Raw genomic sequence first — 12,531 nt, 5'->3', positions numbered from 1 at the left:
ACATACATACATACATACATACATACATACACACGTACGTACGTGTACGTACATACATACATACATACATACATACATACATACATACACACACACACGTACGTACGTACGTACATACATACATACATACAGACAGACAGACAGACAGACAGACAGACAGACAGACGTACGTACGTACATACATACATACATACATACATACATACATACATACATACATACATTGATGTTAAAGCAACGCCAGCTTATTAGTCATATTTTGTAACTTCATACAATGATTTATTTTACGTCAGACTTTTCAATTCAAAACAATAATAATATCTCTGATCGTAGTACCTGGTTCAGACATACATACATCTGTACAATATTGTATCACATCTCCTGATGTTCAATACTTTCAAACATACTGAGAGAAAATGGCCATATAACAACAAAAATCAGAACCTGACATCTATTTAGTGTGTTAATGTAGATTAGCACTTTCGGCAATCTGATCATATTGCTTCTCATTTTGTGTATGTGTTTCATATTTTTAGACAATTTAAACGTGCATCAAACTGTATTTATATTTGTATATTAATTAAGATATTTGTATATTATAATTTCTTTTTCTATTATTTTTACATATAAATGTACATGTAATACATATTACTGACATGATTTGTGAGACTTGTCTTCTAATTTACTTCATGTCATTACATATCAATAATCCAGAGAACAGAATATTAATAATATCACCAGTAACTGGTTCAGACATACTTTCATTTGTACACAAGTACATTCTATACCATATTGTATCATGTCACAAGCTGTTCAATACTTACAAAACTACTCTGATAAAATCGCTTTAGAATAAAACAGACTTTACACCTGGGAATTTCGTCGTGGCCTTATCACTCATTGAGTTTAACTTGAACGCTTCATACAAAAATTGCGTAAATTTCGAGGAATAAATTTTGCAAAGTGATGAATTTTCAACAAGCTCAAGCTGCTCTGGTGTCATTTGTGGAAAGCGAAGGAAGCAAAGTAGTTTGTCAATATGTTTGTCTGTCGGTAGTGCATTCACATTGGTATTTATCCACTTAGCGACGACCCCTTTATATAACTCATACTCGTCAGTAACAAACAAATCCGTTGTTTCTAACAGATTACACAAATAATCAAAGTGTTAACCCACCCACTCTCTAGCAACTAACGCCTCATCTAAATTTTCACAAATCAAATCAAAACAACTTTTTGACAAACTCTCTAAACTAAAACTTTCTGCAAACCTCCACCACTGTAAAGCCCCGTTTACATTGCTGTAATTTTCGACTTGTCTAACCATGTAATCATGGGAAATTTAACTGGCTTAGTATACGTAATTAGTTGTAGACCATTATTTTTGTGGTAATTGACATATTTTGGGGAGGTTCCCCAAAGTATAGGAATGCACACAAAATAACATTATTTTGACCCAAAGGGCCTGTTCTTCTATCACCTCCCTGTCCTCTGCCAGCGAAATGTGTATCCTGTTTTGCTATCAGTTGCTGGTACATTTCTTTCAACCAGGTAGTAACCTCACTTCGTTCATCTCCATCAGATTTCACTGAACGTAATGAGGATACATGAGGTTTGAATTCACCTACAATACCACTACATTTTAAGACACCCTTTACAGCGCCCTCTTGTGTATCATTCCCAGGCGAAAGGACTGTCCCAAACATGGCCTGTTCAGCCTCCTTTACTCTCAAAGTGATGATGAGTCGGTATTTCATACCACTGTGTTGTGTGTTTGGATTAAAATGCATGATGAGATGTTTATTTCGCTCAAACTGTACACTGGTAATCGCCAAGGACCACCTGTACTGGGAAGGAAACTGATTGGCTTTAGATTCTGTCGATTTGTTGGGTGCGTTGACAGTGTATGAAAAATTAGTGTACTGACGATACTGGTCAGATTGACAATTACTGACATTACCTTGCCAAATATTTAATGTTGTTAATCTATTCTGAATCTTCATGTCAAATTCATACATTCGTGGCTGAAACTTTACACCAATGAATTTTCCTGTGGTCTTATCACCCATTGTGTGGAATTTAAATGCCTCGTACAAACATTTCTCAAATTTTGAAGAATTATTTTGGCAAAGTTGCGAATTTTCGACAGAATCAAGCTGTTCAGGCTTCATTTGGGGAAAGCGAATTAGTGGCAACAACTTGGCAATGTATTCGTCAGTGCTGTGTGCAGTCACTGTGGCTTGTATCCACTTAGCTACCCCCTTATATAACTCATACTCATCAGTAACATACAAATCTGTTGTTCCTAGTAGCTTACACAAATGATCAAAATGTAATCCCATCCACTCTCTGGCAACTAACGCCTCATCTAAATTTTCACATATTAACTCATAGCAAGTTTTGGACAAACTTCCTAAATTAAAACTTTCTGCAAACTTCCACCACTTTAAAGCCCCGTTTACATTGCTGTTGTTTTCTACTTGTCTAACCATGTAATCTTCACATAAAGACTTAATCTGGTGAACGTTGTATTTATCTGCTAAAGATAATAAAGGTACAACACTCTCAATATCTAAATCTATCTGACCACAATACATGAATCTTAAAAATCTATCAAATACTGTAACACATTCTGGTGTCTCCTCTAAAGTAACGACAGGTTTCTTAGCATCTGCCCAGCGGCCTTCCACTAACATGGTACGGAAAACGTCACTAAAGTTGGCCAGCAGAAACTTATGGGAATGATACTTCTTTGCCCCGACTTCTAGGATTACGTCACTGAGGTCAGGGTTGTTGTACAGATTTGTGGATAGGTTGGTTACAAAGGAATCAACTGAACCAACTATTTCTTTGGATGATTGGTTATGAGTGCTGGTTGCCATTGCTTTGAGCTGTAATGAAATAATAACCTTGAAATAAGGATGCACTGTAGTACATATTTACATACATACATACATACATACATACATACATACATACATACATACATACACGCACTCACACAGACGCATACATACATAGTATACATACATACATAGTATAACATACATACATACATACATACATACATACATACATACATACATACATACATATATTACATACATACATACATACATACATACATACATACATACATACATTATACATACATACATACATACATACATGCATACATGCATATATATACACACACACACACAAACATACATACATACATACATACATACATACATACATACATACATACATACATACATACATACATACATACATACATACATGTACATCCATTCAGCCACATCCACATCCACATCCACGTTTATATGGTCTTACATACATACCTTGGTGGGTTATTTGCCGGTGTTATTAATTTGGTAATGACATATAGTGATGTGAAAATCTAGCAGTCTTAGTGCCACCCCTGCTGTTAAATAAAAAATAAAATTTTACCGTTAATCATATGATAAACACAAAGGAAAAACCAAATTTTAACATACATATTAATGATTTTAAATGATATACGTTGCTTGGTCCTTTTTATTTATTTATATAATGACTTCGACGCATGAAACACTTAATTTTTCAGAATATCACTGATTTGTATTTGTTGAGTGCCACATAATTTATAATTTAATAAAGTACCCTTTAGATGTTATTAGTAATGGGGGGGGGGGTTGAAAAAAAATTGACCACAAAAATTCCTTCCAAAATTTGAAATGAATAACATTTAAAACAATTGAAGTTTACAAGAGCAAAATCGCCCACGTGACATAAACCAACCAAATCCCTCCACTCCAAGAGCGCCCTCTATCATTTTCGTTATAACCTCGAACGCTGACAAACTGAAGAGGCAATGCAGGAAAATCTACCCATTGGCTTCATGGTGAACATTCCAAAGGAATTGAGTAGCTGTAAAAACAATCCTGTCATTGTGGTCGTTGCAGTAGATGTGTTAGTGCGACTCACTAATGTTTGCATTTAGAACTATGAATAGATAAGCAACTCCTTACTTCCGGGAACAATTACAACACTACTTATAATACCACGAATTTCAGGTTGAATGGTTTTACGTTCTAATGCGAATGTATTACTAAAAAGATAAAGTGAAAGCTCATATTTACATTGTTTTCAAGTTATCAATGTCAACTAAAAATATCGACAATAATGACTAGATATTATTTAACAAGGTTTACGTCATTTGTTTGTAAATACGTTAAAATTTGAGTTCAAGTCAGACGATTTTGACACTGTCGCATGAAACCCACTGAATTACTTCACCTAGTATGGTATATGGCGGATTGCCTGTTCATGTCGAAGGTAAACGTGATATTGAGGGGGACACGGGCGGTGTTGTTACACTATCTCTATGTGTTTCATTTTGGACATACATGATTATCTTTCACGTACCTTTTAAAAGACGCTGCGAGTCAAAATTGAATTGCCTTCTGGTTGTTCACTGCACAAATTGAAGTGTTGACGCAAGTGTATCTCGCTCGGTTGTTTGCTTTCGTTTTGATAGCCGTGTCGTCATAGACTTTGTGTTCGGACCCACAATGCCATTCGATATTGGTGGTTGTCTTAGACATGTACCATTTCCGTTTGGCTAGCTTTCGAAACAGTTTTATCAGCGTGTCTATGAAAGGTTAGGGAAGTTTTTGTTGTTTTGGCAAGGGTTAAATAAAGAAGTGTGTATCCTATAACTTTGTTTGCCAAAATATCCAACAGCAGACGTCTCTGTTCTAGAGATGTCGTATGATTAGATGCAGAGTTGAGGAAAAATGATTTTTCTTATTTTTCTTGATGTATTGCGCATGTGAAATACAGCTAAGCTAAAGTCAGCCTTGCATTGTCCCCCTTTCCATGCAGTAAAGTACAGTACAGTACAGTACAGTACAGTATAGTATAATAGTATAGTACAGTATAGTATAGGACAGGACAGGACAGTACAGTGCATTGCAGTGCATTGCAGTACAGTGCAGTACAGTACAGTACAGTAAAGTACAGTACAGTACAGTACAGTTCAGTACAGTAGAGTACAGTATAGTTTTGTATTGTATCGCTTAGCTTAGCATAGGGTAGCATAGCAGCTGAGCTGAGCTCGGCTCGGCTTGGCAAGGCTCAGCTAAGCCCAGGTCAGTTCAGTCAGTCCAGTTCCGATTAGTTAATAATTTTTGGAAGGCTTGTTTGTCACGTCCATCCTCATTCATTCATCTATCCATCTATCCATTCATCCACGCGCACGCACGCACGCACGCACGCACCCCACCTCCACACACACACCTGTATATATACATCTAAACATACATACATACATACATACATACATACATACATACATACATACATACATACATACACCCACCCACACCCACACCCACACACACACACACACACGCATGCATGCATGCATGCACGCACGCACGCACACACACACACACACACACATACATACATACATACATACATACATACATACATACATACATACATACATAAGTACATGTCTGTTTTCTATCATATATTAACCAAAATCATTTTATAATTGTATTACAAACGATGGTACCCTTTTTAATAGACATTAACTTGATCATAACATATTTCTGTGGTCGGCTAAATGCTTTGAACCATTGACAGTAATGCGAATCAGAATGCAGTACATCAAAAGTGAAATCTTATTGATGTAATAAAGCAAGATACATGACAATATTCACTCTTATTCATTAAAATGTACTCAAACCTCGATGGAAATTAATACTAGTACATTTGAATTTTACCTAACCTGCGAATTGCTATGGAAAGGTTAATGTAACAAAGTATAAAGTGTATTGTTTAAGAACACTGTCCTGGTAAGTAAGATACACACACACACACAAATCTGATCTATATAATATGTAGGAAGGTAAGCATATCACGAGAACTTGATTGCATTCGTTAATGTTCTGTGCAGTCATCCTGGTTGTATCCATTTAGCGACCCCCTTTGTACAACTCATACCCGTCAGTAATACGCACAGTTTAGTGCTTTCTAATAGCTTACACAGGTTATCAAAATGTAAACCAACCCACTTTCTGGCTACTAACACCTTATCTAGATGTTGACAAATCAATTCAAAGCAACTATTTGACACATTTTCTAAAGTAAAGCTTGCAAACTACAACTATAAAATGTTACAACACTTTTGTAATAATACTTGATTCCTGTACTTCTGTATTTCTGAGAATCTAGTATAATTATGACATATAGTAACACCTAGTTAGTTTCTGATTATGATTATATAAAATATGGGACATGGTTGTGTCTTCTCCTGCATAACTAGACATAAACTTGATTATAACACATGTCTGTGGTCGGCTAAATGCTTTGAACAATTGACAGTAATACAAACACAGGCTTAGTATCCAGGTATACTAATCGTTACCGTACATAGTATTTCCATGTGTAATTTAGCAACCCAACTCTGCTGATACCGTTCTACTACTATATTGTGTGTTGTATTGATTGAATAAAACAACATTGACTAATAAGCCTGTGTTTGTAACTCAGTACATTGCAAAAATCTTAATAATGTGTAAAAAAAAAAAAAAAAGGAAATACCCAATCCTCATCCATATGGCCACTTTAAGCTTCTACCCTTGTTACCCAATGGAACCCAAGTCCAGTCACGAAAGGTACACCTCCCCTGACGATAGGTGTTACTAATATACACCTATCGGTTGCTGATATGCGCCTCCCTGGGCTATCTGTTGCTGATATCCACATCCCAGATGAATCTGTTGCTGATATCCACCTCCAAGCCCTACCTGATGCTGGTATCCACCTCCCTGACCTATTTGTTGCTGATATCCACCTCCCTGACCTATCTGTTGCTGATATCCACCTCCCAGACTTATTTGCTGCTGAAATACCCCTCTCTGACCTATCTGTTGCTGATATCCACTTCCCTGACCAATCTGTTGCTGATATCCACCTCCCTGACCTACTTGTTGCTGATATCCACTTCCCTGACCTACCTGTTGCTGATATCCACTTCCCTGACCTACCTGTTGCTGATATCCACTTCCCTGACCTATATGTTGCTGATATCCACTTCCCTGACCTACCTGTTGCTGATATCCACTTCCCTGACCTACCTGTTGCTGATATCCACTTCCCTGACCTATCTGTTGCTGATATCCACCTCCCTGACCTACCTGTTGCTGATATACCCCTCCCTGACCTACCTGTTGCTGATATCCACCTCCCTGACCTACCTGTTGCTGATATACCCCTCCCTGACCTACCTGTTGCTGATATACCCCTCCCTGACCTATCTGTTGCTGATATCCACCTCCCAGACTTATTTGCTGCTGATATACCCCTCCCTGACTTATTCCTCCCTGGGTGACGCTGACGAAGTATTCCATATAGCGATACATGTTTTGCATGTACTGGAATTGCTCCTGATTGACCATAGATCCAGCCATCATGATCTGTATCTGTGCTCGTCTACCGACTTGTAGTGATAAAGCCTGTCAGGTCACTGTTATTTCCCTTGGCTGAATGAGAAAAAAAATATCAAGGAATAATAACAAGTTGTCTCCAACAATACACTCAATATCAAACTGGCATGTAGTGGGTTACATACAAGGCATGCATGTAGTGAGAAAAATGCTTTATCACAACTTAACCTCAATGACTGTTTATAAAGGATGACAAAGCAACAGTATCAACAGTAAGTATTAAGTGTTTAAAACAACTAACTGCAACTATACCATTTTTTTATCAAATAACTAAAGATGTATTCACTAAAATTGTCAACTACTCATAGACATTTCATCTGATTATTAGTGGTCAATGTTTTCTGTAGGTAGTGTAATTGCAACTGTAAATGTTGAGCAAAAATTCGGTTTTGAATCTGTTACCATATTAAAGCTAGAGTAGTTATAACTGGAATGTCATTTGTCGATCAGACAGTTACAATATATTCACTGAAAATTGTTAAAATACCAATAATTCGACATTGTACATGTTAATCAGTGGTCGATATTATCCATAAGTTGTACAAAACCGGTTTGAAATTGTGATCGCCATTGAGGTCGCTAATTTTTGTATGCAGACCCAAAAGTACATTTGATTTAATTTACGTGTTTACCCTTACAACATGACAAGCCAATGTGTACTGATTCGTCGTGGTCTTAGACACGTACCTCGGTGGGATATCTACTCCGGTTAGTATCTGTATATGTTCGGTAATGTCGACAAATGACGTGAAAATGTCCAAGTACCAGTGACAAATCTCCTGTTGAATAAAAACAAACGACCTAACTGTTGATATCGTAAGATAAATGTCAACTGAAAGTTTAATCGCGAAAACTGTGTAGTCTCGCAAGAAATAGTGGATGCAGAAACTGACATTAACTTAAAAAAAATAAAAATATGAACTGTTCTTCCAATCTGTAATGGATGTATATCTGATAGCAAGAAGCAGATAACACAGAGACTATTTGGAAAGCAACGGAGAACATAAACGATCAGCGTTTATGGGTGTTCGTCACCTGTGTGGACTACCAGACAAAGTTGAAAGATAAATAAATAAATAAATAAATAAATAAATAAATAAATAAATAAATAAATAAATACTATCACCAAGTCAACGCTGGTACTTTTTTAAAATTTGTAAAACAACATGCAAAACAACTTATATATATGCTGACTCATTGAAGTCTGACATACATACTAAAAATAGCATCGCACAGAGGTTATGTGGAGTTCATTTTCTTAGTGAGCGAGCTTTTAGTAATCATAAAGGTGCGGGATGGATTTAGATTACAAAACCGGTTCACGGAGGGAATCACTATTTAATAAAATAAAATCAGGGAAGGTTATGGTTGTGGTTATGGTTTTGGATCTCATCGCTGTCACATCCTACATAGGTACAGTCCATCACTGTCACCATGGTTACATAATATCAGAACATAAAAAACGAAATCACTGCAACTTTTCTATAAATCTATCGATATATGAGGAAAGGAGAGGCTAGAGGCTCTGACTGTCTCACGTGAGAGAAGGTGACACAATGAGGTAAGACATTGTGGATAACGTCGTGGAGCATGGGTGTTAAGTTGACCTCTCTCCAGATAATGTTTGTGGAACTAATGTGTCTAATATGTTGGGTCTGGTATTCCAATCACAGAGGATAATTAATGCAGTGCTTTCATATAAATTTACCTGGAAAAATAACCCTATCATTGTGGTCGCTGTAGTCAATGGACGACCTCAGGCCACTAAAAGTTGTCTGGGGGTTAGACTTACACATGTAAAATGTACTAACGTTTGCATTGAGAACTACGAATAGGTAAACAAAATTTTACTCCGTGATCAATTACAGTACCGCGTCGTATTACCACGAATTTCAGGTTGACTGGTTTTGCCTTCAAAAACGAGTGTGTACTAAGAAATTAAAGTGAAAGCTCATTTTTACACTGTTTTCAAGTTATCAATATCAACCAAAAATGTCGACAAGATTTAAATGACCAGACATTCTCTCACATGGTTTGATTCTTTTTTTGGTAAATACACTTAGCATTTGATTTCAATTGAAGACAACTTTGATACCGTTGCATGCAAACCACTGAACTAATTCAAGCTCGAAACCACACAGTGAGGTTCTGAAATTAACAATCACGTCATATTAACCGTGATGACTCATCAATCGCACTTGTTACAAACAATTGCGAAATACTAGTATAATGGTAGGTTACCTGTCCATGTTGAAGCTGACGTTATATTAATATATAAGGCGAACTCAGGCCGTGTTTTAACACTATCTGTATGTGCTTCATTTTGGACATTCATAATTTTCTTTCACGAACCTTTTAAAAGACGCTGCGTACACTGTATCTCGCTCGGTTGTTTGCTTCCTTTTCGATGGTCGTGTCGTCAGAGACTGTGTACTTGGACCCATAATTCCATTCGATATCGGTGGTTGACGTATACTATTTCCGTCGGGGGCGTTGGGCTAGCTTTTGAAACCGTAGTATCAGCATATTTAGGAAAGGTTACGGAAGTTGTTGTTGTTTGGGCTAGGGTTAAATAAAGAAGTGTATTTCCTCTAACTTGGTTTGCAAAATGTCCCGCCCAACAACAGACGTCTCTATTCTAGAGATGTCATGCGATGACGAATCGGTGAAACTGGCCTTTCTTGGTCTACTCAGCATGTGCAATGCAGCGAAGCTAATATCAGCCTTGCCTTGTTCCACTTTCTTGTAGTGTGGTGTAGTGTAGTGTGGTGTGGTGTGGTGTGGTGTAGTGTAGTGTCTTGCAATGTAGTGTAGAATAGTGATATGTAATGTAGTGCAGTATACAAAAGTATACTATTGTATACTATCCTATACTACATTATTGTGTGTAATGTAGTGTGGTAAACTATAGGATAGTACACAATTGTATACTTTTGTATTATACTGCAACCTTTAATGTTATATTTATAGTTTTACATAACAATGAAACCATATATGGAGGTTCTGAAATTAACAATTACGTCATATTTAACGTGTTGACTCATTAATCGTACTTGTTACAAACAATTGCGAAATACGTGATTTTCAGATGTGCAAAACATAATTTGTTTCCTAACAGAATATCATTGTACTGCACAAAGTTAAATGTATGTTGACTTCATTTCGGAAAGCATAATGACAATTACCAAATATCCTGAAAGGAATTAATTTAGCTCTGAGACTCGCAACACTAGTATAATGGCGAATCGCCTGTTCGTGCGTGTTGAAGCAGTCATTATATCAAGGACAACTCAGACCGCGTTGTAACACTATCTCTGTGTTTCATTTTGGACATTCATGATTATCTTTCATGTACCTTTTTAAAGATGCTGCGAGTCACAATTGAATTCCATTTCAGTTATTCACTGCACTAATAAAAGTGTTGTCGCAATTGCGCAAGCGTATCTCGTTTGTTTGCGTCCAATTCAACGGTCGTATCGTCAGAGACTGCGTATCTGGACCCACAATTCCATTCGATATCGGTGGTTGCCATAGATACACACTATTTCCGTTGGGCTAGCTTTAGAAACAGCAGTATCAGCGTGTTTAGAGAAGAATACTAAAGAATGCAAATAAACTAACAACCAGTAAATCAGAATTTAAAGATGTCACAATCCGCCAGGACATGACAAAAATCAGGGGGAAGAAAACAGGCGACTGCTCCAAGAAGTGAGACAGTTACAAAGACTAGATATCAGGAAATGTAAAGTTCAAGGTCGTAGCCCCCCCCCCCCTCCCATCCCCCCTCGAACAGGACAATAAGGAAGATAGTACTGGGAGTAGAAGACAATGTAAATAAGAAACCACAGTTTGTAAATCGTACTAACACTGTCAATAAGGACTCTATTAATTTGGACTATTTGTGTTGTGTGTATACTAACACACTCTCTCTCTCTCTCTCTCTCTCTCTCTCTCTCTCTCTCTCTCTCTCTCTCTCTCTCTCTCTCTCTCTCTCTCGGCTTTTTGAACAATAAAACCTCAGGAGCAGTCGGTTTACATGTACCTTGTACTTTGCAAAATTGTACACTTCATTTACCTACCATACATTTAATTATGTCAATAGCCAAGCAAATGCGTGTATCTGCCACAATATCTCTCCATAGGTGAATTAAAGTGAAGTTTATATAGCCATACAGTTGTATAATAATGTATTGACTCGAGTAATATACACATGCACATACATACATACATACATACATACATACATACATACACATATACATACATACGCACGCACATGCATGCATACTCGCACTAATGCATGCACGCACATAAATAAATAAATAAATAAATAAATAAATAAATAAATAAATAAATAAATAAATAAATAAATAAATAAATGTTAAAGCAACGCAACTTTATTAGTCACACTTTTTGAAATTTCAAACAATGACTTATTTTATGTGAAACATTCCAATTCTAAAACATTTTAAATCATTACATATCAATTATAGGGCGGAAAAATGATATAACCGGTACCTTATTCACACATACATACATCTGTACATTCTATACCACATTGTATCATGTCACCAGCTGTTCAATACTTACAAAAATACCCTGAAAAAATCGCCTTGGAGCAAAACAGAAGAACGACGAAAATTTAATGATTTCTGCCCTTAGACTTACAGTTTCCTTTCATCGACTTCCATGATAGACAAAGACACGCGGAGTCATTGAAATGTTTAGGGAATGATCATCAACATCTAGGAATGCACATAGTACAGCAGATTTGGGATTTCGCGGACTATTACTGTATTTGTCATTCCAAGGATTAGTTGAGTAACTTCCGTAGTATCCCAATGATCCACTCACATGTTGAATTTGTTCCTGATATATTTTCCTTAACCAATCAGTAACCTCCATTTTCTTCGTCTCATCGAGACCTTTATGCGAAACTAGTGAAGCTACATGGGGATTGAATGCACCAACAGTGCCGTCGAATTTGGCAATACCCATAACAGAGCCCAGTTTCGTATCAGGTGATGGA

At 36.8% G+C, this 12,531-nt stretch overlaps 2 protein-coding genes across 2 annotated transcripts; both read right to left on the bottom strand.

Moving 5' to 3' along the window:
- Positions 1-333: 333 nt before the first annotated feature.
- Positions 334-4,519, bottom strand: LOC144450271 (BTB/POZ domain-containing protein 17-like). The gene is made up of 3 exons (XM_078140870.1): positions 4,411-4,519; positions 3,345-3,427; positions 334-2,891 (listed from the first exon to the last, which is right to left on the bottom strand). The coding sequence occupies exon 3, from the start codon at positions 2,880-2,882 to the stop codon at positions 1,365-1,367; it is 1,518 nt and encodes a 505-aa protein (XP_077996996.1). The 5' UTR covers positions 2,883-2,891; positions 3,345-3,427; positions 4,411-4,519; the 3' UTR covers positions 334-1,364.
- A 1,047-nt stretch (positions 4,520-5,566) lies between these two features.
- Positions 5,567-10,005, bottom strand: LOC144449959 (uncharacterized). The gene is made up of 3 exons (XM_078140526.1): positions 9,855-10,005; positions 8,190-8,281; positions 5,567-7,538 (listed from the first exon to the last, which is right to left on the bottom strand). Exon 3 carries the CDS (start codon positions 7,467-7,469, stop codon positions 6,699-6,701), a length of 771 nt encoding a protein of 256 aa, XP_077996652.1. The 5' UTR covers positions 7,470-7,538; positions 8,190-8,281; positions 9,855-10,005; the 3' UTR covers positions 5,567-6,698.
- Between the last annotated feature and the right edge of the window lie 2,526 nt (positions 10,006-12,531).

Source organism: Glandiceps talaboti, chromosome 19, assembly GCF_964340395.1.
Source record: "Glandiceps talaboti chromosome 19, keGlaTala1.1, whole genome shotgun sequence".
NCBI lineage: Eukaryota > Metazoa > Hemichordata > Enteropneusta > Spengelidae > Glandiceps > Glandiceps talaboti.
The sequence above is the reverse complement of the archived record's forward strand: the minus strand, read 5'-3'. Positions and strand labels throughout refer to the sequence as shown.